General features: G+C 44.6%; 1 protein-coding gene across 6 annotated transcripts in view; it reads left to right on the top strand.

Moving 5' to 3' along the window:
- The window catches only part of sgcd (sarcoglycan, delta (dystrophin-associated glycoprotein)), a 141,106-nt gene extending 116,684 nt beyond the window's left edge, over positions 1 to 24,422 (top strand). For all 6 annotated transcript variants that reach the window (XM_061803392.1, XM_061803393.1, XM_061803394.1 and 3 more), the window contains 3 exons: positions 15,152 to 15,224; positions 19,937 to 20,060; positions 23,143 to 24,422. In XM_061803392.1, the coding sequence (XP_061659376.1) occupies positions 15,152 to 15,224; positions 19,937 to 20,060; positions 23,143 to 23,328 (383 nt within the window). In that variant the 3' untranslated portion in view covers positions 23,329 to 24,422. The remainder of the gene's footprint in view (positions 1 to 15,151; positions 15,225 to 19,936; positions 20,061 to 23,142) is intronic.
- The last annotated feature ends 1,268 nt before the right edge of the window (positions 24,423 to 25,690 follow it).

Here is a 25,690-nt window from a genome sequence, read left to right on the forward strand (position 1 = left end):
CCCCCCGTGTCACACTAATTGCTACATTAGTCCGCTTGGAGAAATGGTCAGAGCATAAACCATATGTTCACAAATATGATTTTCAAAATCTGCCATATAGTGAGACCCTAAAAAGTGAATCGTGTAATGGCTGGAGACAACAGTATACCATTTAGTCCAAAAAAAAAAAAAAAAAAAAAATCGTTTGTAATCATTATTAATTTAGACTTACATGGTGGTTATCAGCTCCTTAACTGGACCAAACGTGACGTCACGAGGAGTAATATCTTTAGTATGTTTAGTTTATGAAAGCCTCCTATGCACATTTGCACTTTCACAAAATGGTACAACTTCATAATTTATTGCAAATGACTTTTGGGGATCCCCGAGCTCCGACTCGTGGACCCCAGTTGAAGAATGACTGTCAGAGCCATCATGAAGTGTCTTCACAACCCCCTCCCTCCTCGTACGATGAGGCATCCGTCAAGAGGGAGGAGGCCAGCCAACTTTGCGCTAATGTCATTACGGCGGCTGACACGGAGGCCTCATCAACGACGGCGGCGACGCCAGCGCATCATTCTTGATGGATCTCCAAGGTCACGTTCAAAGTCATCTTGACGCAGCTCGAGACAGAGAAGAGAATATTAGGAGGGATTCTTGTACCTTCGATCTGCACCAGATGACAATGGAGATATATGTATTATCGTATTTTCTGGACTATAAGGCGCACCTCCAATGAATGTCGTATTTTAAAACTTTCTCCATATATAAGGCGCACCGGATTATAAGGCGCACCGTCGACTTTTGAGAAAATTAAAGGCTTATCGGTGCGCCTTATAGTGCGGAAAATACGGCACTCTGCGCGTATCGTGGCGACGTCGCGCTGAACTGTTTTCCGCCATCCAACACAATGACGACATCCGGCTAGCTAGCAAGCTATACCCCACCACAAAGAAGTCTTCCCTTCAGACAGTCCACTAGCGTGGTCGCTTGAGAGTGCCTTGTTGTCAGACATCAGTGCATGCGTGTCTCAGTGAGAAAGTTGGAAACATTAAGAGGTGAAAAGAACGGGGACAATTTTATTGAAGTCTGTGTGGACGGGGGGGCTTTGGGTTGCCAAGGCCCCATAAGACTCCGTCATTGTTGCAGCAGGATAGAAGCCCCAACAGGAGGCTTTAGGTGGATATATTTTGGTGGCTCAAATGTATATGGTTATGGTATAATCTAGTATCTTTCATCTCGAGCAGTTAGATGGAGTAGTATCCATTTTTCCAAGCTGTGTATGCATGTGCGGGTAGGTGTGTGTGTAAACTGTAAGACTCGATTCTCATTTGCAACTGCGCTGTGCTCTTCGGGTCATTGTCATGTTGAAAGACCCAGCCACGACCCATCTTCAAGGCTCTGACTGAGGGAAAGAGGTTGTCCCCCAAAATCTCACAATACATAGTTCCGGTCATCCTCTCCTGAATACAGTGCAGTCGTCCTGTCCCATGTGCAGAAAAACACCCCCAAAGTATGATGCTACCACCCCCATGCTTCACAGTAGGGATGGTGTTCTTGGGATCAAATTCGTCTTCCTCCAAACACTGTTAGTGGAATTAGGACCAAAAAGTTCAATTTTGGTTTCATCTGAACACAAAACCATCTCACATGACTGCTCTGTATCATCCAAAATTAAAACGACGTGCTGGTTTTAAGCAGGGGAACCTTCCGTGCCACGCATGATTTCAAACCATGATGTCTTCGTGTATTACCAACAGTCACCTTGGAAACGGTGGTCCTAGCTCTTTTCAGGTCATTGACCAAGTCCTGTCATGTAGTCCTGGGCTGATTCCTCACCTTGCTAAGGATTACTGAGACCCCACGAGGTGATATCTTGCATGGGACTCCACTCCGATTGAGAATGACCGTCATGTTTCTAACGATTGCTCCAACAATGGAACTGTTTTCACCAAGCTGCTTGACAAGTTCTCCGTAGCCCTTTCCAGCCATGTGGAGTTGTACAATTTTGTCTCTGGTGTCTTTGGACAGCTCTTTGTTCTTGGCAATCTTACAAGTTTGAGTCTTAGTTCTTATATGGCGTGGACCATTTTCTTTATGCAGCTTAAGACCTCACGCAGGTGCATCTGATTCCAGATAAGACATGGAGTGGAGGTGGACCTTTATAGGCGGACTAACAGGTCTTTGAGGGTCAGAATTCAAGCTGATAGACAGGTGTTCAAACACTTATTTGGAGCTCTATCACACAAATAAATCGTTAAAAAAAATCATACATTGCGATTTCTGGATTTTTCTTTTTAGATTCTCTCACAGTGGACCTGCACCGCCGATGAAAATTTGAGACCCCTCCATGATTTCTAAGTGGGAGAACTTGCAAGATAGCAGGGTGTTCAAATACTTATTTTCTTCACTGTAAGCACAAGAGCTAAATTAGAACGATTCTGCCTTTACAGAAAACTCAGTTCTCAGGTAACCCGTTCATGGATGAAATCAGCTTTTGGGTGTCATCTTGTAATCAAAAGTGTTTTGCTTACATGGAAACAAATTCTAATTATCGTCAGCGTGTTTTTGTTTTGCGACCAAGCCCCCGCTTTCCCAACCGGCTACAGGTGAAAAGGAGTCGCGTGTTGTTTTTGAAATACATAATGAAAAGTGTGTGATTATTCAGTTGCAGAACCGATTGAGCATTTAAATTAAAACCATGTCAGCACAAAGGATAATTGTTGCCTTGTCGCACTTCATTACATATCTACCTCACTATGAAAAAGATTTTTTGGGGCATTTTTTTATGAGGACTTTTTTGTTCTGCACGCAATTGCAAACAGCATGATGAGAACTCAGTCAAAAAGTGGCGAGGTCTGGTAATTGCGCTTGTAATTACCGAGCTCATTTATTTTATGTTTCTGTAATGGGTAATACACCAGTATTTTGACCCATTACATCTTTGGCGATCAAATATAATCTTTCAGGCTTTTACGGCATTCCATAAAGTGTGCAGCTGCATTAATCCAAGTGCAAGTCTTTGTGATGAGTAGCACATCCCAGAACTTTTTAAAAATTCCACCCCATCCCCACCCCTTGCCCCCACAGGAAATTTTACCGAGCGAAATGAAATTCGGCAGGCACGTCCAGCGCGAGTAGACATGGAAAACGTTTACAAGAACTAACGCCGTCAAATGAACAGGGAGGTCGGCCAGTTCGTCTCGGGCGTGACTCCCAAGAATCGGCTCTCGAGCGACGTGGAATTCGGTCGCCTGGTCCGGCACCAGTAGACGTACAACAAAAGTCTCGAGAACCGGAGCCGCGAAAGGTGCAAAAAGGTTGACTCGTGAAAAGCAAAATCTGCTCCAAAAGGTCCGTTTTACAAGAGCAATATGAAGTTTGGTCGGCAGGTGAAATTTGGTGGCACAAATTTAGGTCTGCAATAAAAACTCATTGGTATTACAGGTGTTCTCATAAATATCTTAAGCAGTCTATCTGTACGAAATAATTTCAATTTGCCTCGCCGTGTCCTTCCAACCACTCACCCGGCGATTCCGTTCACTGTCACGGACGCTGACTCAATCATTCACATCGCCTGCTTCCCATTGAGCGAGCGCGTCTCAGTCATCTCGCCTTTGGTCGCGGCATCTCCTCTGGCTGTCATTGACCCGCTCCTAATGAGTTGATAGCCTGGCCGCCGCCGCATATTTCACGCTAATGTACAATCTGGGGGCGAAAGCTGCAGTGACCCACCCTCGGGGACTCCCGCAGTTCAAGACCCTCTTTGCTGTACACGGAGCCGCACCGTCAGCGTCACCCTCGCTGGGGTTAGAGATTAAATTCAGTCTTCACTCACACGAGATCACCATGCATCCTGTTATGTTTTTTTCGTGTTTTTTTTTTTTTTTTACAGTTTAGTCACTGATTTGGTGCGGGCAGCGTGGAATCGATTCCCCGCTCAGTGATGGTGTTGATATGTACCCTGCGACTGACTGACGCCGGGTTCAGGGTGTAGTAGTCCGCCTTCCGCCCGAAGCTGGCTGGGTTAGGCTCCGGGTCTCCCGTGACCCTTATGAGGATAAGCAACTTGGATAATGGATGGATGGATTACAGTATAGATTTGTGGAAAAAGAAAAGTACCTTCACCTCACCGTAGACACTGAGGTGTCCAAAAAGAAATGCATCGTCATTAACACCACGAAGCGCAAGAGATTTTCCTTTTCTAAATTTTAGTAATAGTCATTGTTCCCACATTTGATTTTGTATGCTATAACTGTATATTAACTGTGTAATAAAGTAGCAGTTGTTTGAAGGTTTGTAATTATCCAAGCATTTAGCAATTTAGCTGACTTTGCTTGGATGAAATTGGCTTGTTTAAAGATTTTTTGGTTAAAAAAGAAAAATATTTTTTTTATTTTATGTCAGTTTAAAAGTGAAATTCAATTAGGACTGACGAACATCTTAGATAATGGATGGATGAATTACCGTATAGATTTGTAGAAGAAAAGTGCCTCCACCGTAGCACGACATTGTTCCAAGACACTGAGGTGTCCAAAAAGAAATGCATCGTCATTAACACCACGTAGAGCAAGAGATTTTCCTTTTCTAAACTTTAGTAATAGTCATTGTTTTGTATGCTAAAGTAGCAGTTGTTTGAAGGTTTCTAGTTATCCAAAAATCTCTGTGGCATTTTAAATTTAGCTGACTTGGCTCGGATGAAATTGGCTTGTTTAAACATTTTGTTGTTTAAAAAAAAAACAATTTTTTTGTAAATTTTATGTCAGTTTAAAACCGAAATTCAATTAGGACTGACAAACAGCTTGAAGCAAGCACACGCCGCCTCTTATTTGGACGAGCGTACGAGCAAGAGAACATGCGCTAGGAAATACTTTAGAATAATCTTTTAATCAGTGAGTTTTAAATGTATTTCAAGCTTGTAGGAGGGATAAATTATTGAAACCAGTGTTGTTTTTATACACTGTAAAGCCATCTCCCTAGATCATGGATTTTCTCCTTTGGCTGATACGAGTTATAGAATAAATCCTTTGTGATAAATGGGCTTCACTGTCATGGCGAAGATGGAATATGGAGGATAGTCATGGAACTTATTGCACAAAATGCTGAGCGAGAACTAAAGAGAAAACTCCGGAGCCGAACGGCTTCCAAGCTGAGGCTCGCTTTACAGATTGATGTCATTTTTTATTTTTTATTTTTTTTTTCTTTGGAAGGAGTTAGAGCTGAGGGCCAGATGGATGCAGCCAATTTCCCCTCCACTGGGCCACCTGCTGCTTTTTTTTCAGCTCGGGGGGGGGGGGCTGTATAGAATTTGGCATGCAAAAGCCGGCTTCCGGCTAATGGCAACAAACCCATTAAGAAAAGCCCGATTCCGGGGGTGGAGAAACAAAGGGATGCCATTTCCCAGCTTATTCCAATATTTCATCTCTCAAATGCAGACGCTGATGACAAAGCACTCCCAAAAGGTTTGCTTTGTCCTGACGCCCCACTTTTTCTCCGTTCGCTTCGGACTGAAGGACGTAACGACGTCGTTTGGCGGCTGACAGTTAGACAACGGCGCGCTAATTTCTCAATAAAACGCTGCCGTTTTGTCATGTTTTAATCGCAGGTGAAATAGTGGGCTTCTCAATTCTGCTCGCTTTCCTTTCATGCCTGCAAGTCGCTCGGTTGCTTAATGTTCACGCCGACGTGAAATTGCTCCCATCTTTAATCCTTCACGTCTAAACATTTGTATATTAAAGCACTTTTGTGGCAATATTTTCTACATTACTGGAGCAAACAGAGGGAAACAGTCCAGCAACTGACACAGCAGTGGCTGTCACGAGAACAAGTTTTGGGCGATGAGGTACATGCTGCATCCCACTGTCGAAAATACGCCGATGCAGTTTCATTACTGTTATGTAGAAGTTTGAAATTCACAGGAAAGTTGGGTGAGACCCTGTGCCAAGCCTACTGGTTAAAAATGTTACATGACGAATGTGTCAGCGGCGATTAAAAAGTTGGATTTCGGTTGCTGAACATAAACATTCACAGCTATGAATGAATTAACATTTGTAAGGTAGATGTTAATTTTTTTTCCTTTTTTTTGGGGGGGGGGGACGAACACAGCAGTAGCTATACAAGAAGATTGGGGGAAGAACCGTACTACTACTGCTGCTGCTTCTTTTCCTTTCGGCTTGTCCCGTTAGGGGTCGCCACAGCGTGTCATCTTTTTCCATCCAAGCCATTCTCATGCATCTTCCTCACTAACACCCAAAGTCTTCAAGTCCTCCCTCACCGCATCCATCAACCTTTTCTTTGGTCTTCCTTTCGCTCTCTTCCCTGGTAGCTCCATCCTTACCATCCTCCTACCAATTTCCTCACCTCTGGACATGTCCAAACCAAAGTCTGCTCTCTCTCTCTCTCTCTCACCTTGTCTCCAAAACATCCAACTTTGGCCGTCCCTCTAATGAACTCATTTCTAATCCTATCCAACCTACTCACTCCTAGCAAGAACCTCAAGATCTTCATTTCTGCCATCTCCAGTTCAACTTCCTGTTGCCACCGTCTCTAACCCGTACATCATGACCGGCGTCACCACTGTTTTAGAAACTTTTCCCTTCATCCTCGCGGAGAGTCTTCTGTCACATAGAACACCAGACACCTTCCGTCAACTGTTTCAACCCGCTTGGACCCGTTTCTTCACTCACCGTTGCTCTGGATTGTTGACCCCAATTATTTGAAGTCATCCACCCTCGTCATCACTTTTCCCCAGCGCCTCACTCTTCTCCCTCCACCCCTGTTTTACTTCGGCTAATCTTCATTCCTGTCCTTACCGGTGCGTGCCTCCATCTTTCTAATTGTTCCTCGGCCTGCTCCCTGCTTTCACTGCATCTCACAATATTGTCTGCGAGCATCATGGTCCAAGGGGAATCCAGTCCAAAACCTCATCTGTCAGCCTAGCCTATCTTATCCAACCACATGCTGCTTCACTGGGTCTGAATACACTATATGATCACTTGTCTGCTGTTGTAGTTTTCTTTTAACCAGAGATGTCACTTGTTTTGTAGCAGGTGTGCTTTGATCATTCTCGCAGATCCTGCCAGAAATGGCACATAGCACGTCGCCAGCTGACATCCCCCCCCACCACCACCACTGTCAGCATGTTTATGAGGTTTATGCCAGAACTGCTAAAAACCAAGACAGATACCACGTGCCAGCTGAAGTTTTAAAGTAAACCTTGTACAGTTGCCCTGACAACTCTTAAACACACGGATTTACTGCACAACGGGCTGGGGGGAAGGGGGGGGTGCTAGAATGAAATCTTTTGACAGCTCGGGCGATGGAGTTTAGAGGTGGGTAGATGTGATCTTAATGGTCCGAGAAATGTCTTCCACGGGATCATTTTTGGGGGAACAGATGGTTGCTCAGGTTATCAATCTACTTGCAAAAGACATCTAACTTCCTGCATTCGGCCATCTGGACTTGAACTGCCCGTGTGGCTCGTTTGAAATGTATTGTTTTTTTTGTTTTTTTTTGGGGGGGGGGGGGGTTTAAAGATGGCAAACAATTTTTAGAGTGTAATACATATAAATGTGGCACAGTGGCTCAACTGGAAAGCGTTGGCCTCACAGTTCTGCCTCGCCTGTTTGGATTTTGCATGTTCTCCCTCCCATGGTTTTCCTCCGGGCACTTCGGTTTCTGCCCGCATCCCAAAAACATCCAACATTAATTGGACACACTAAATTGACCGCAGGTGTGATTGTGAGTGCAACTGTTTGTCTGGATGTGGCCTGCGATTGGCTGGCGACCAGTTCTGGGTGTACCCCGCCTCCTGCCCGTTGACTGCTGGGGTACACCCACGACCCTTGTGAGGATAAGCAGCGAAGAAACTGGATGGATGGGTGGATGTTTCACCCACTCAGTTGTTGGTAATAATCTGTTTTTCTCCATGACATCACATTTACCTTCCACCATGAAGGGCCTTGCTATGGATCAGCAAAACCACTTCAATCGGCGTATGAATGTTTATGAATCATCTGGGACATTTTTCATGTTTGCATCCACCCCCATTTTTCCTGGTTGCTTCGGTTCCGCTGCCCTCCGAAGCTTTTGCACACATCAATTCCTGCACGCTTCGTGAGGTTTGAGGAGATTTGTCCGGATAGTGCCAGTAATTGAGGAGAAGCAGTGAGAATGAAAAGGTATGCATGGAAGGGTGGGGGAGGAGGGGATCAAAGAATTTGGGGGAGGGGGGGTGGTTAAAGACTGATGAAACTGAAGCAAATGTGTGTGATGAGTGATGGAGTGATGGTGAGAATCTGAAGATAGAGGGACAGGAAAATGAAAAGGGGAAAAAAATCGCATCATCACAGTTTTTGGAAGCCCCGCCGATGAAATGGACGAGGCGGGTGCTGTCGATTCTCGCGTGGGTAGAGAAGCGCTCCCGGTGATGTGTTTACGAGAGCGAGACGAGGGAAGAGGAAGGAGATGCCGACGCGTAACCGCACCTCGTCTGCATTGATCGCCGGCGACGGAGGCGCCGACGACTGATTGCACTCGCAATAAGGGCTTGATGGCTCAAGTGACACAAGTCACTATTCTTGATTTGGGATTTGCGTCGTGGCAGCGCGAATGGGAAACGTGCGGAATCATTTTAAAATGGAGTATTATCAACCGTTGAGGAATTGGATTCAAATGCAATTTTTCATTATAAAACACAACGCGCATGCGTGGGTGCAGCTATATTCCTTTTATCCACTTTTGGTCGCCATCCTCACGTTCTACCGTAGTATCTGCGACTTTAAATGCAAAAATCGCCTGTAACCCGTCAATGCAAGTGCCCTTTTAACAGAATGATCGGATCCATTCTGTCAGTGTCATCTTCTGATTATCGAAATACACCAATTAATAAATAAAAACGTCAAACACACACTGACGCATTTCTCAAGTTAATGGCTCTGGAAAGAATTTAATTAATCTTGCCTTCGGTACCGGTTGGGCCCGCGGAGCCCTTTTTTCCATCTTTGTTACATAACGCTTCCAAATCCCAGAAAGTGTGTGCATGTGTGTTGCCGGACAGATGACAAAGAATATTTGAAATGTGCGTGGCATTGTAATGGAGCGGGCCCTGTCTAATAAGTTCCTTTCCCAAAGTATTTTTTGAATGTTATTTTTGCGCAAGGCGAGACTGAATACAAATGAGTTTAAACTCGCACGCACACATACTAAACAGCCCCCCCACCCCCAACCCCATTTTCAAGTCCAAGGCTCTGCCAGGCTCTTTTTTTTTTTTTTTTTTTTTTTCCCCCAGAGGGTGATATTAAAATTTCCATTTGCTATCATTCTTTCCAATTAAAGGCTCCATATTTAAAAAAAAAAAAAGAGAACGTACGGTCGGTGTTACTTTGCTATTTTCTTCCGTACCAATATGTCTTTCTTACATTACATTACAGAGCAGCAATCTATTAAGATACCTGACACGTTTCTAAGTGATATTGTCGCAGAAGTGTTTTTCTTTTCAGTTTTTTTTCTATTTACCAACAAAGATGTCATGATTGAGCCTTGTAAATTCTGCCTAGCAACAAGTGATGCAAAATATAAGTCGTATATAAAGTTAACACCCGCATAGTTGTGGTTCAGCATTCACTCACTTATTTTCAGTTTTTTCTTATAGATCAAATATTACCATCCATCCATCTATCCTTCCATCCAGTTTCTTAGCCGCTTATCCTCACAAGGGTAACTGGTCTATTCCAGCTGTCAACGGGCAGGAGGTGGGGTACTCCCTGAACTGGTTGCCAGCCAATCGCAGGGCACATAGAGACAACCAGTCACACTCAAAATTACACCTAGGGGCAATTTAGTATCCAATTAATGTCGCATGTTTTTGGGATGTGGCAGGAAACCAGAGTGCCCACCCGGAGGAAACCCATGCAGGCACGGGGAAAACATGCAAACTCCACTCAGGCAGGGCCGGGATGGAACCCGTGACCTAAGAACTCTGAGGCCAACGTTTTACCATCTTAAAACCACCCTGCTGCCCCCAAATGATATATAATAATGTAAAATCTTGATTTTTTGGGGGGGGGGTGTTGGTGCAAAGGAACTAGGTTGAGGTCGCAGCAGGAGCTTCATTTCAGCACGACATAACTTTGACAGAAACAGTGCTTTGATGCCATCTTGTGGCATCTGTAGACAATTTAGAACCTTCTACTAACCACTGCACTCTTTAGATTATCGAATTGTTAATTATGTATTAAGAAACCCAGAGGCCCTTTACTTTTTACCAAGTAATTGTCGGGAATATCTTTCAACACTTTAAGACATAAGATCGTTTTGATTACCACGCAGAAAACAGACTCATTAATATATGGAGAAATGCTGTCTACCTCGAAATGGGCCCGGAAGCTGAACTCTTTAATATTCCTATTATGTATCTGATGCTATCACGTGATCAAATGGTCGCTGTCTCGACGTGGGGGGGAGCGAGAACTTGTCAACGTGAAAAAAGAAAATGTTCTTACGCGACATATTTTCATTTCCTTTGCCGTCACCGTCAACGAGCGATACGAGCGAGGATAAATGATTTATATTCGGTACCAGCGCCGGATGAACCGTCAGGTGTTGGCCACGTGACGGCTTGCGGCGGAGCGACTCGCCGTCTTGTCTGTGTTGCTCTTTCTTCCCTTTTTCAAGGCGAACCCTGCGGATAATCGGCTAAAATAGGGAGGAGCCGCTTCCGGTGGCACGCCAAAGAATTTGAGCCGACTTCTTGTTCAGTTTTGGAGACTTTTTTTTGCACGTCCTGTTGTGACAGGCTCGTCGACCTGATTTTCATGACATGGCTGCCGAGCTTGAGTATTTATTAGCAAAGGTCTCGGGGCCTCCCCTCCGGTGTGACTGTAACAGCAAAAAGGGAAGATTATTAAAAACTGAGTGAGCAAACTACAGATGGAGGTGCAAAGGTGAATCGAAAACTTCCACCGGTAACGAAGCGTTCCTTGAAATGATCCTATTTATCACCGTTAGAATTTCATAAGACTTGATATTAATTTTTAAGTCGGTGAAAACGTGACATATGGGTGTCATTTTATTGGAACGACACCTTTGCGTGACGATAGGGGAAATGAACACTTAATTCAATGATTCACGATTGGAAGTGTAATTGCAATTCAGGTGCAACTTTGCGGTCATGTGATTTTTGTCAATTTCATCACTTTTGTCAGAATTTTTGTTTTCAACATGCACACTTGGATCAGAACCAAGCCTTTGAGTATACCGTAATTTGCGGCCAATAAGCCGTGACTTTTTTCCACACGCTTTCAACCTTGTAGTTCATGCAGCATTGCGGATAATTTGTGCATTTTTCTGTAACGCCCGCTCGGGGGCACTCGAGCGGAAAGAGTGAGACCGGTGGAATGTATGTGCCAAGGAAGTGACTTTTACCGGTCCGGCCCTGTTAGCGCTGCCCGAGTGTGTTACTGCCGTGTCTAGTTGATTTTTACCGTTAAACTCTCCGTATACCTTCTGTCTTTGTAAATATCTCGTGTTTCAATGTGCGTACTTGCGACTTTTACACGGGTGGAGCCTATGTAGGCACCAAATGGTATTTCCTTTACAAATGTACTGGGTGAGTCTAATAACCAGGTGCGCTCTGTAGGCCGGGAATTACGGTACTTCCTCGAAAGACCATGAATCTAAATTGACGTTCAATTAAAAAAAAAAAGTTTTGATTGGTATTTTTTTCCTCCTGTTTTCGATTTGAAATGGAAAGTGTGATTACTTACAAGCTTCCCGCGAGGCCGCTTTCACTTCCTCCATCGCAGCCAGTTAGCAATGCTTCAAGGTCCTCCTGAATTCTCCTTCGCACCTTTCTTTGCACGTTTAGCTACTGCTCGACTGACTTTAGGATAATGCCAATTGCAACGTGTCATTGATTTGCCTCCATGAAAGCAATGAGAGGTAGCCTTGATTTTAGCAGCATTATCTAGTAGCCTTGTTCACTTTTTTTTTTTTTTTTACTGCCGCGCAGCATTGGTATTTACCACGTCTTTTGCTAGTCAGAGGCTGAGCCGCATACTTGTTTACTCTGAGTACCAATGATCTTATTGTTGTATGTTTACCCGTGGCATCACCAGTCACTGGAGCTATTCCCGGAGGGAATTTTTTTTTTTTCTCTCTCTTTCCATGTCATGTTTCATCATTGCTGAGCTACTTCGGGCCAGAATTGATGATAGCGGCTTCGGTGCGCTATAAACACACCGCACACAAACACACACACACTCACACAAATGCATTCATATTTAATAGCATCATTCATTCTCTCCACCTGACCTGCGAACGCGTCAGCGCGAGCACATTATCAAAAACAAGCACTGCACGGGTTGTGGAATTTTGTCGGCAGGGAAAATGCAGCTTGACACGGTGGGATACAGATTTTTAAAAAAAAAAAAAAAAACAGCAGCGGTCAAACATTTAAACGGCCTAAACTTGTTAATAATGCTTGACATTTAATGCGGGTAAACGCTCTCCATCACTGTCCAAACACAGCGCTAATCCTGACAGGATGATATTTTCAGTGATGTTTTTGTTTGTTGTTGTTGTTTTTTTTTTCTTTTTTTTTTTTAACTCAGACAGCAGGGGGGGGGGGAGTTCATGGTGTTTTTGTACTACCTTTAAAGCCCTTTTGTTCTCAAAGGAAATTAAATTAATTTGTTCTGGCTTCGTCCTTCATAAAACATTAATGTCCAGTGAAAGCACATCGCGTTATAACTAGAATACAAGTCAACCACTGTATAATAAAACTGTAATAAAGTAAAACCGCTTGCCTCGGTTCACTTCCAACTTATTTTTATTTCAACGTCAGCATTATGAAACCTTTTTTGGAGTGTGAAGGCCGTTTGTCCATGTCAGGATTTTAAAAGCATAAGTCCCTTTTTGTGACTTTATTAATGTTGTTTTGTGATACCATCGCTCTTGGACCGTTTCACGCAATTAACCATCGGCAAAACATTTGAAAGCACGTGAGAATTCACGGCCACAGACGTGTTAGTGGTGGTCGGGAGAGCTGCAGGCGCAGAATGGCAGCCACGCTTCCGTCAAACTTCAACAGGGCCGCCGTGGCTACACAAGTAGTTTACCACCACTAGGTTTTGACTGTGGGCTGAAATATTGTGTACCATTGTAAAATGTTATGTATGTATAGAGCCCGTGCACCTGCGTCATCAAATCACGTGACTGGCCGGAAGTGTCGGTCAAACAAACCATTGTTCAATGCTAAGTCTGTTGGAGACGACGCGAAAATACGCATCATAGCACAATCGCCCGGAGTTTTGTCCGATACCGTTAAAAGTTTAGAAGGTGATAATAAACGAAGGTACGTGGAAAAATGAGAGACACTTGGCATGGATTGCAGGACCCATATTTAATGCCGAAGTCGATGTTTTCACCGATAAGAAATTGGACTATTAATCCGCTTCCGCTTGTCTTGAACTTTGGTAAACCTCTCCATGACAGACTTTTTTTTTTTTTTTTTTTTTTAATGCATTGTTCTCAAATGAGTCCAATGCGTATTTAAAAAAAAGAAAATAAACTGCTGGGATAGGCTTCAGCCCCCATACACGGAAGCGCATTGTGGCCACACGAACTTCGGTAAACCTCTGTGTGACTGACAGTTTTTCTTTTTTTTAAATACGCATTGGACTCATTTGAGAACAATGCATATTTAAAAAATAAGTCTGTCGGGGAGAGGTTTACCGAAGTTTAACATGTGCCCGCACACGCTTCCGTGTACTTTGGCGATGACTCCGTTGTTTTTTTTTTTTTTTTTTTTTTTAACGCATAGTTCACAAATGAGCCAACCTTGGCATTATAAATACTTGTTGTGAATTTGAGAATCAGAATAATTCCTACCTGAAGAGAAGGAATCGCTACACAGTCATGTGTATTTGGTTGGGCACCATCTATCATGTTTATTTGCCAAAATCCATCGATATATTCTGGTGTTTTCAGCTGTTATTCCATAGAATGATCTTTTTGAATCTGTCACATCTGTTGTGACAACCAACAGCACAACAAGTCTCAGGCATTGCGAATATTTTGCTCTGGTTCACTATCGAGCAGCTCTTTTTGACCGGCAGCATGGCGCAGTGAAAACGATGACGTCACGTGCACGAGCTCTGTAATGCTGTGAGGTCGCTAGGCCAGTTTTGTTGGGGCTGCAGCCCCCCTAAAATGTTCTTAACCCCCCACAAAATGACTTGGTTGTATGTGCTCTTAAATCAACCAAAATACTGTAAAAATCCCTAAAAATCTTTTGTTTTTTGCAAGTGAAAATGGATGGATTGTATTTCTTACATCATCCTGAACTGCTACTAATTCCTGAACAAAATTCAGGAAGACGACTTTTTATCCTTCAAATGTCCTGCATAGAAGCAAAAGATTCTTTTGTTCATTTTGCGAGGCTTTCTCTCCGTCCGGTTCCTCACGCTCGCCGGCGCGCTCCGTGTCGACATTAGTACAAGGCTTGTTGCCTTTTTACGGGATCTACCACCCTAATGAAACGCCGTCGCGAGTGACAGAAATGATCGTTAGTACGCGAGCGTGTGTGTGGGATGGGCTGTTTCTGTACTTTCTGATAACGTTTCATCAGCTCCGCAACCATCTGTTGGAATGAAAAGCATTGTGATGCTTTAATTGTCTCTCTAAAAAGCACTACTTTGAACACAAAGTACTACTTCTGTCTTGACAGGTTGAGCAAAGTGTGATAAAAGCTGTTACGTGAATGTGTTTTTTTTTTCTTCTATTTTTAATGCATCTTAAGAGACCTAAAAGACTTGAATGTGTTCCTTTCATATTACTTTTCATCCCGCAGCATTACAGTTAAATGTTAAATCTGTTTTATTGCGTCGAGGCGCCTGCGAATTGTTTGACTTCTCTTTCGGCTTCGAAAGGAGCGCGGCAGAGTGTTGACTTTGCGCTCAATTAGTTTCAGTTGTTGATATAAGAATTATCGTTTGCATTTTATTAACAGAGGGGGAGAAGAGAGTAGGGGTGTGTGTGCAAGACAAGAAAGATAGCTGTATGTGAAATCTGCCATGACAGGACTTATATATCGTGCATTATGGGTGATAAATGAATGACATTTGAGTTATTTTCTGATTTTAAATGTAACATTTTGTTTGTTTTGTTCCAGGCGCCCAGGGAGCCGTGTTCAGCAAGTCGGTGGAGACCCCCCACGTGCGGGCCGAACCCTTCAAGGAGCTGCGGTCAGTCGTCCGCCGTCACGTGTCTGAGAACAGTCGTTCCCCCGGCGCCCCGCTTCTCTCGCCAAATATCAGCCGCGCCCCGTCAGGGAAGCTCTGATCAAAGTCCTTCGGACGGCTTTTTCAGGCGATTTGCGTGTCGCAGGTTGAGCTTGTTTGGGAGGCTCGTACTTTGTTGGGGGGGGGGGGGGCTGCACGCTCGAAACCATGTCGGTCTTTTGATCCGAACGTGACAAGTAGGCGAGCGGGAAAATAAAGCGTCGAGCGCAGCGTGGGGGAAGACGGCGCGCGACGGCGACGAGCTCACGAGTGTAGGAGGCACAAGATGAGGATGAGACAAAAGATGAAAGCCAAAAGAAAGAGTGGCGACGGTTTTTTTTTTGTTGCCTTTACGCCATCCAGGAAACACGAGCGTAAGGGGAATAAAGAACTTTTGATGACAAAGACCTTTTTAGTTATTTTTTTTTCCCCCACAGTGTCAGGAAACTTTGCAAAGCCGCCGTATGAGGTCCAAGTTAACTGTTAATTAGAGTCAATGAAAAGTGTAAATTTTGCATCGATGCGTACGTGGGCAGGAATGCTTGTCTATTGTCTTCTGTCGTCCTGGTGGTATCCCACTTCACCGTCAAGGCCACTCCAGGCTGTAGCCCGCGTCTCTCGCCAAACATCAATTGGGAGAGGCTCCAGTTTACTCGCGAGTGGCTAAAGGGATGTCCAGTTAAATATTTGCTGCCCCAAAATCGGTCGTGTTAATGTTTTGCAAAACTTGATCAGGTTCATCAGCGTTGACGATCTCGGTAGCAGTCGGGCGTCACGAGATCCCGTTCGGGAGGCTCTTGTGTTAAACACACGGCACGCGGCGATGTCACTCGGCACGCCGTCGCCTTGAGGAGCGACGCAATCCGTCTGCGTGTCCTCGCATCACGGCGACGACTTTGTGCCAAAGTGAAAGTGGCGGTGTGGGCACGCGGTGATGGATGCCAATCCTGAGCAAAAGATAAAAGGCAAATATTTATGAGGCAATAAGGCGCAAAGTGACAAGTGGGGCGGCGGGCGAGAGGCAATAAAAGAAAGCGAGGTTGTTTTTTTGGGGGGGGGGGTTTGGTTTTTGTTTGCCGTCACAAAATAAAAACCCACTCCAGCCTGTGATCATGAGCGTCCTCCCTGGAGTCCTGAATTATGGACGCGCTATTTATCGTCCGCGGCTTTCAACAAGACGTAAGGATGCTTAAAGTGAAACTCCGGCGGCGTTTCAGAGTTGGCAGTTGTACTCTTAGCACCATTACAACACAGTGCATCCTCCAAAGTGGAACACAATCTCTTTTCACTGCACCGATTTAAGGCACCCTGTGCCGAGTAGCGCGGTAAAGGCTATTTAATAATATCCATTTTCTTGGCCGCTTATCCTCACAAGGGTCGCAAATTGCCCCTAGGTGTGATTGTGAGTGCGGCTCTTTATCTCCATGTGCCCTGCGATTGGCCGGCAACCAGTTCAGGGTGTACCCCGCCTCCTGCCCGTTGACAGCTGGGATAGGCTCCAGCACTCCCTGTGACCCTCGTGAGGATAAGCGGCGAAGATGGATGGATGGATGAATTTTCCAGCTGAGTCACCATATATACCATAATGTCGCATCTATATTATTACTATATTATATATTATACTATACTCCAATATTATATTTATCTGTTGCCTAATTATTGTGAAAAATCATGAACATATTTCATCTCAGAATATTGCATTTCACCCCACGCAGAATCAAGACCTCCCGTGCCGGATGTCACAAAGCAGCCCCACAAATGTTGTGACATCTTAGTTCCGCCCAGTCTACTTGCCGTTTCTCTGCATTTTACCCGTTTGAAGTCCATTTTAGTTTCACTTGCCAGGTATTGTAATACACCTTTGACATTGTTGCTGACAAATAAAGGCAGCTCCCTAATTAGACATTTTGTGCACACGGATCTCGATAACACACGCCTACTGCGCAGCTCCCAAATTGAAATCTCATTCCGTAACCTCTGCTCTCATCATCGAAGTCCCATAATTACAATGATTAATTAAACATACACACAGACACACACACGTGCGTACGCAAGTTTCATTTTCAATTAAATTGCTTTTCCACAGATGTCTCTTCTCTTCTGTCTCTCTCTCTCTCTCTTTCTCGCAGTGTGATGAAACCGCATTCTTCCCGTCATCCCCGCACTTCCCCCAGAGCAAACTATTAGCATTCATGCTAGCCCACGTCATAGAAAACAACAACAAAACGATTAGCAGTGTTCAGAAATGCGCCGAACGGGGCCCGACGTTTTAATCTCACACTTTTGCAAAACAAGACGGGAAATTGATGGCGCACGCTGCCACGAATACTGACGAGTTCCGGACAAAAAAAAACCGTTCGGGGTTACGCAACTCTGGAAAAAGATTCTCCTGTAAACTTTTGAATTTACATGTTGGAGTTGAAATTTGCGTCCAAGGAGCTCCACGTCTATGCCTTTCTGTTACTCTTCCAGTCTCTGTCGTGCAACCTGCTTTGGAATCTGTGTCACCTTTTACGCTCTCACCCTGTCACAACCACGCCACAATGAGACTGAGAAATGGATCAAAGTGCACGTGTGTCAAGTTTAAAGAATCTGCAATTAAATTCACCGCTTATGGTTGTTTGTTTTTTTTTTTTTTTTTTTAAATCAGCACTTTTTCTATCTCCGACCACGTGCTGTTACATTTGTTTTCTCACTTTTCCAATTTCATTTCCCCTGGATGATCGATAAGATTTCATCATCCTTTGAACACTTCATATCTGCCGTTTGAATCAAAGGTTAATAACTTGGATGCCGCACGTTCGCGCGCAGCCCCGCGGGGGCGTGTGAAAAGAAAGGAGGAAATGGTTCGACGTCACTCACATTAGCGTTCGCCGCCTCCTTTGGTTCTTTCGCTCTCTTCTCCGTCTTGCCTCCTTCGTCCTTGGCGGCCGTCCTCCGCAGAGGCCCGCGCAAGCGGTGGTAACACTTTAGGCCTCTAAATACATAAGCGCGGGAGCAAATTACAGGTTAAATGGCAATCTGGGCTGCTGTGTCGCGAGGCTGATTGCTTTCGTTGGGCTTTTGTGAGCGCAGCTGAGCGGACAAAGAGAACCTCGTTGAAGAACCGAGCGCCTTCTGCATTAACCGAGCTTGCCGCGCCACGTTTAAAAGTTGAATGTAAAGGGAGCAAAAAAAAAAAGATGAGCGTGTGGCTCTCTAGTAAGAAGTCATAAAACCTGAAAGGCTTGCGCTCCATGGATGCTTTTGATGCATCTACCACGTGTAGGGCTTGAATCAGTGCAGGATGCAATGAAATCTCAAGATTATTAACCAATTTTGGATTTCAATGTGCGACCTAGTTTTAGAAAACCTAGTATGGACTATATACCATACCTAATCCTAGTATAGTACAGGACATGTATGAGGGCAGCAGAACAGTGGTGAGATGTACCGTTGGTGTGTCAGAAGAATTTAAGGTGGAGGTGGGACTGCATCAGGGTTCCGTAATGGATAGGCTGACAGATGAGGTTAGACTGGATTCCCCCTGGACCATGATGTTCGCAGATGATGTGATCCACAGGGAACAGGCGGTGGAACAGTTAGAAAGATGGAGGTACGCACTGGAAAGGATCGGAATGAAGATTAGCCGAAGTAAAACAGAATATATGTGCGTGAATGAGAGGTGCGGAGGAGGAAGAGTGAAGCTCCAGGGAGAAGAGATAGCGAGGGTGGATGACTTCAAATGCTTGGGCTCAACAATACAGAGCAATAGAGAGTGTGGTAAGAAAGTGAAGAAATGGGTCCAAGTGAGGTGGAACAGTTGGCGGAAGGTGTCTGGTGTTCTATGTGACAGAAGAGTATCCGCCATGATCAAGGGCAAAGTTTACAAAGCAGTGGTGAGGCCGGCCATGATGTACGGATTAGAGACCGTGGCACTGAGGAGACAACAGGAATCTGAACTGGAGGTGGCAGAAATGAAGATGTTGAGGTTCTCGCTCGGAGTGACCAGGTTGGATAGGATTAGAAATGAGCTCATTCGAGGGACAGCCAAAGCTGGATGTTTTGGAGACAAGATTCGAGAGAGCAGACTTCGATGGTTTGGACATGATCAGAGGCGAGAGAGTGAGTATATTGGTAGAAGGGTGGCAAAAGAGCGAGAAGAAGACCAAAGAAATGGTTGATTGATGTTGTGAGGGAGGACAGTGGGTGTTAGAGAGGAGGATACACGAGATAGACTTAAATGGAAAAAGATGACATGCTGTGGCGACCCCTAACGGGACAAGTTGAAAGAAAAAGAAGATGTATGGACCACAAAAAAATGGGTCCTGAAACAGGATAATAAGTCATGTTCTGGGACTACTTGGCTACATCCGGCACAGATGAATATGTGAAAGGTACAGTTACATTTCAAGACTATCAAGGTATTCAACATCAATAAGGGCCAGTTTCAGAAACCTCTGTCTGGATCCACCAACAGGATCAAATATTATGTTCAGGGGCTGCTTTACTGCATCTCACAAAGTATCAGAACGCTTTCGTCAGCCAAGTCATAGCACCTCTGACATAATAGGTTTTGTTGTTCTGGGGTTGCTTTGACACAGACGGCACTGGTTTTCTTGAATCGCAAATCTATTGTCTGTTGCCATCCAGGCAAGAAAGAGAGACGACTGAGTTTATTGTGTTTCATTCTCCAGGCTGGAGTCACCTACCCGCTCCCTGCTCATGGAGGCCCCCAAAGGCATCCAGATCCTGGCTGAGGCCGGCGACATCCAAGCCATCTGTAGGAATGAGCTGCGACTGGAGTCCAAAGACGGAGAGGTGCGCTTCGTTCGCAGCTTTTAGAGAAACCCAAAAAAATGATCTACTTTTGTGCCATTTTAGAGGATATTCTGTTTAACCCCAGAGAATCCAAGACATCCAAATCCTCTTTTAAATGTGACCCCATGGGGTTAATCGGGCGCAGTATATTATCATGATCAGATTTTTTTATATATATAAAGAAATATAGTCAACAGCCACATATTCACACTTCAGAATTCGTCCCCTTGGAATTTATGCTCCATTATTCAGTGCGTTTAATCACAGGCCAGAGCCATGTCTAATCTGTTGACCAATCACAAAATAGCGATTTACCACCATCTTGTGGCATTTATAGGCAATTACAAACTTTTTGGTACGGACTTAAATTGCTCGTGGTTTTCCACTATTAGCTAGCAGGTTTACGATGAACTCATTCAAGTACAACAGAGGGCAGGAAATCAGTTTTTTTCCAAAACAATGACGGGCGCCATTTTGAATTTAGTCCTCACTTCTAATTGGAGTAAACGAAGTGTGCGTCAAGGTCACCTTCCTCCTCCTCCTTTTGTTCGTTCGTATCAGGATCAGCAGGTCTTAATGTACACGGCTAACTTTTTTTAAAGACTTTCTTGCCCCCCTCCGACACCCGACCCCCCCTCCATTAATCCTCCTCGGCTGATATGAAACAGATCTGACACCACGCCACTGCCGCAGTGCCAGGGAGGGGAAATCCTTTTATCAGCGTCGGCTGATGTGTGGAACGGATCGGCGTGGAAGATGAGTGAGAGGGGGAAAAAATGTACATGAAGCGCAGAGTTAGAGACAGAAAGGGGGCAGGGGGAGGACGTTAAGCAAAAGCCAAGGAAGATTTGGATTTGTGATTAACGACCATTGCGTAACACGTCGTCTTTCATAAGCGCATTTCTGAACATCAATCCGTCAGGGACAAAGGAAATTAAGAAATGGAATCATTTGTCTTATATTTATTTTCTGGGCACATAAATACTGGGACAAACATTGGGAGAGGGACGCGAGGTCTACCCAGGACCAGCGGCCCGTGGATCGCAGGGTACAAATGACTATAGGTGAGAGAAGCGGGGTTCGCTCTAGATTTTCTACCAGTCGATCACAGGTAGCAGTTGACTTTCGGTGAGAGAAGCGGTGCACACTCTATGCTGCAGTTAATCGCAGTGAATAGTTGAGTTTTTTTTTAAGAGAAGACGAGTCCACCTTGGCCTGATCAACAGTGGATCGCGGGATACAGCTGACATTTGGTGTCAGAACCTGGGGACGGTTTAGTTAAATTACCTTAACGTGTTTTGTGAATCAGGTTGTCGGGTAGCTGGAGCCGATAATAGCTGACTTTTAGCGAGAAAAGCGGGGTAAACGCAGGATACAGCTGACATTTGGTGTCAGGACCTGGGGACGGTTTAGTTAAATTACCTTAACGTGTTTTGTGAATCAGGTTGTCGGGTAGCTGGAGCCGATACTAGCTGACTTTTAGCGAGAGAAGCGGGGTAAACGCAGGATACAGCTGACATTTGGTGAGAGAACCTGGAGACGGTTTAGAGTTATATTTACCTTAACGTGTTTTGTGAATCAGGTTGTCGGGTAGCTGGAACCGATAGTAGCTGACTTTTACCGAGAGAAGTAGGGTGAACTCTGGATGTATGGAGACAAACAACCATTTGCAACGTACATGCGCAAGTCTGGTGTGGCGGAGAAATATGTTGGAATAGTACAGGACATGTGTGAGTACAGTGGAACAGCAGTGAGATGTGCCGTTGGTTTGTCAGAAGAATTTAAGGTAGAGGTGGGACTGCATCAGGGTTCCGCGCCGAGCCCCTTCCTGTTTGCGCTAGTAATGGATAGGCCGGCAGAAGAGGTTAGACTAGTCAAGGCTTTTTGAATGATTTTTACGGGAAATGTCGAGGCACCGTTTGCACAACGTTGTTGTCCGCCATCTTGTGCAGTGACTTCCTTTTTGTCGGAATCACCTTCTGCCTCCCGCACCTTGTACAAAATTGGATTGTATTTCCCCAGGCATTGCACACATGCAGAGAGCTTTTACGACTTCCTTTTAGCGGCTCTTTTACCAGAAGCACTTTGTCCCAGCGACGATGTCCCATCATTCAACGATCAGCTCGCGGCGGCGGCGACATCCGCTTCGCAACGTCTGACCGGCCATTTGTCAGGGGAACAGGTCATGTGACATTTCCGAGGCGTCGCGGTTCTGCTTTTAATGGCTGACAGGAGCAGCCCCTTAACGGTCTTTTTCTCGTCACGTGCGAGGTGCGAGTCCCCCAGGAGGTAGCAATCGATGTTGGCTCGCAGCGAGTGGAATTGGGAAATTGGAATCATTGGACAGGGATAGGCTCCAGCACTCCCGTGACCCTTTCGAGGATAAGCGTCTTGGAAAAGGGATGGATGGATTTGATGCAAGCGATCTCGCGCAGGCACCTCATTATGTCCTTATATTTTGGGAATAATCAAATGCGTCGATCGCGAGGCAGTTTGGGTCGATCGCGATGGCTTGGTCATTCTTTAAAAAATTTAAAATAAAAAAAAAAAATAAATAACCAGGCTGGCTGCCTGAAAAGTAGATCTTGGGGTAAAAAAGTCAAGGCACCCCTTATAAAACCCTTTATCCTAAAAAGTGTTTTTTTTTTAAAAAAATGCCAATCATGGATTCATGTTTTTTTATGCCAATTTTGTCGTGTCTTGCATACTGTAGATGTATAAAATCATATCTTAGATTGGATCAAACTGCCCTTAGAGTCCCACGAAAAAATAATCTACATTTCCTGCAGCTGTTATTATCAAATTAATGCTATTTACAGTATGAATGATGATTAAAATAATGCTACTATTTAGTCATAGTATCTATGATAACTTCTTGATTCACCAGAAATTAATAATACATAATACATAAACAGGGAAACTAGCTAAAATATGAATATAAATCTCCCGCCGTGTTCAAAATATTAGAATGCACTGAGATTGAAAGTTGGTAGACCTCCCGTCGTGTTCCTCGATCGGGAAATTTTCCACGTTTCTTCCGCTTTTGCCGAGCTTCTTTCTTCTTCTTCATCCGGTCCTCCAGATCTCCTTGGACGCCCGCCGCATCCGCCTGATGCGTCTCCCGGAGGGTAAGGCGTCCTCCGGCGCCTCGTCGTCCGGCACCAGGCAGACGGTCTACGAGGTGTGCGTTTGCCCCAACGGGAGACTTTTCCTCTCGCAGGCCGGGACCGGATCCACCTGCCAAATCAGCAGCAACGTCTGCCTCTAGGACTACCCAGCACCGCGCTAAGAGAGATTCAGACTCGCGGAGTCTCACAAAGAACTGTCCCTCGGATTTATTATTAAGGTCCTGATCCGTATTTTTCTAAATAAGTGGGGGGTGGGAGGGGGGAGCCTCTGGACGCTGTATTTATTACGTGGTATTCCGTCGCTTTCTACGTAAGGAAATTCAATCCGCTTTCGACTAACTGAGACTTTTTTTTTTGTTTTGTGGTTGTTTATCGATCCGGGAGGAGTATCGACAAGGAATAATTGCTCCGAAATGGCGTGACCTAAAACTGCCATGCACACACACGTTGTGTCACATGAAGACGGGAAGGTAAGAGGCGCTGATCCAGTACCAAAACCGCTCGAGTGATCGCCCAGCCCCGCCCGCTCTCACGTCGCTCATCCTCACTTTGGGATTATTTTCCGTTTCACGTTTTTACTGTAACACTTGGACCTAAAGAAATATATGAGATGGCCACTCACTGCTAGAATATCAATAATAGTGATTGAATAATTTTCAATTTTTCCCTAAAAAGGGCAAAAACAAAAAGGAGTCCGCATTGAAGCACTTTATGATGCTGGATGCTCTCTTACGTGGTGGCCTTCTCACCTTTGTGTATGAAAAATTGGGAGCGCTTTGAGAGTTCATACAAAGAAAGAATATGCATTAAAGCAGGTTATGACGTTTAGGATGATTTCCGACTCAAACAGGCGCCCCTCTCAAATCTGAGGATGAACGAGGTGAATTTGAAATCCCGCATCCTTGTTTAACGTCATAGACATTGAGACCACACTTGGATTTTTAAGAGTCCGCATTAAAGCATTTCACGATCCTGGACGGGTTGCCGGATCAAATTTTGAGTATGGAGTCCAGTGGATTCATTTTTAAAAAAATGTATTTTTTTTTGTTAAATTATGGTAGAATCACAAAAGTGCGCTACAATCGAAAGAGTCCGCAGTCGAGCGCTCCGTGATCTTGGTAGTTGGCCAGCTCACATGCGTTGCTAATAAAGGTGAATTAGTCATTTCTGTACCATATTGTAGAATCTGGAGAGCGCACTAAAATTTTGAAATAAAAAATCATTTTGCATCTTAGTCCTTTAAGCAGTTTGACAGAATTCTAAATCCCTACTCTGCTCATTCAGTGTGGCTCAGTCCAACTGGGAAGCAGCGACTCCCGGATCTCCTCCCGATCCTATCTAAAAAACTAAACGCATATGGGAATATTTATGAAACTTTAAAAGGAAAATTCCAAAAGCAAATCAAGAAGCTTGAGGAATTTTGATCTCGTCCGGCGCGTGCCCAGCGAATTCTCCGGGGCGACGTTTTGTTTGGCTGCAAACAACAATTCCATCAAAAAAAAAAAAAAAATTAAAAAAAGGAATTGACTTGATTCTGAAATCAGGATCTCTTGTGCCAAAATCCCAAACCACCCCCAACCCGCTTGTGCCACTTTCCCGTCTCCCGAGGTTTTTTCACTTTGTGGCTATTTTTCTGGACTGCGATCTGTTCTGCAACCGCGGTGGCTTGTGGTCGACTCGTTTCTCGCACATTTTGCCAGAGGAGGAAGTGCGCCTGTGCCTTACACTTGTGGCAAGAAGAAGCACATCACCACCACCACCCCCACCACCACCATCATCATCATCATCACAACATGGCCTCCTTTTTTCCTGCCTTTCCTCCCGTCCAAATTGCAAAAGACCGTCAGGAATTCATCGCGTCCCAAAATCGAAAATGTGCACATCGTTTCTACAGTCTTTCCTCAAATAATGGCCTTATTTACTTAATACTACTTGAACAAATAAACCTGATAAATGGAGGGAGGGGGGGATAGCAGCTGGTAACAATTGCTTTCAACACAAAGATTTTGTTTTTGTGTCTTCTCCGGTCCGGCAGATGAAGAAGCGCCTCGGCAAATTCCGTTGGAAATAGACGGCCACTATTCGAGGAAATGTGGTGTTTTGAATTTGTTCCGCGAGTTTGTAATCACTGTGTGTGTTTTTTTTTTTTTTTTTTTTTTTTTGTTTGGGGGGGGGGGTTTGATTGACAACTTTTAACAGTTGCTCACAAGTAAATGTGTGTGCGCCCGGAGGTCTTTGCGTTCTCACCTAATGTTTGCCGAGTGTTACACGTGTGCTACTTTTGACATTTGAGGGGTTTTTTTGTTTGTTTTTTTTCTGCCCAAAAGGCAAAAGAAAACAGAGAAGGGAAAGGACGCGTGAATTTCAACGTTTGATTTCGTCCGGCTTGTTTTCTTCGCTCCAAAACCGACACCCCGTGGGCTTTTTTTTTTTTTTTTTTTTTCTCTCAACAGTGCCAAAATAAAAGGCTTTGTTCAAAGAGGTCACACTCATCGATGGCGT

This window comes from Syngnathoides biaculeatus, chromosome 18, assembly GCF_019802595.1.
Source record: "Syngnathoides biaculeatus isolate LvHL_M chromosome 18, ASM1980259v1, whole genome shotgun sequence".
Taxonomy (NCBI): domain Eukaryota; kingdom Metazoa; phylum Chordata; class Actinopteri; order Syngnathiformes; family Syngnathidae; genus Syngnathoides; species Syngnathoides biaculeatus.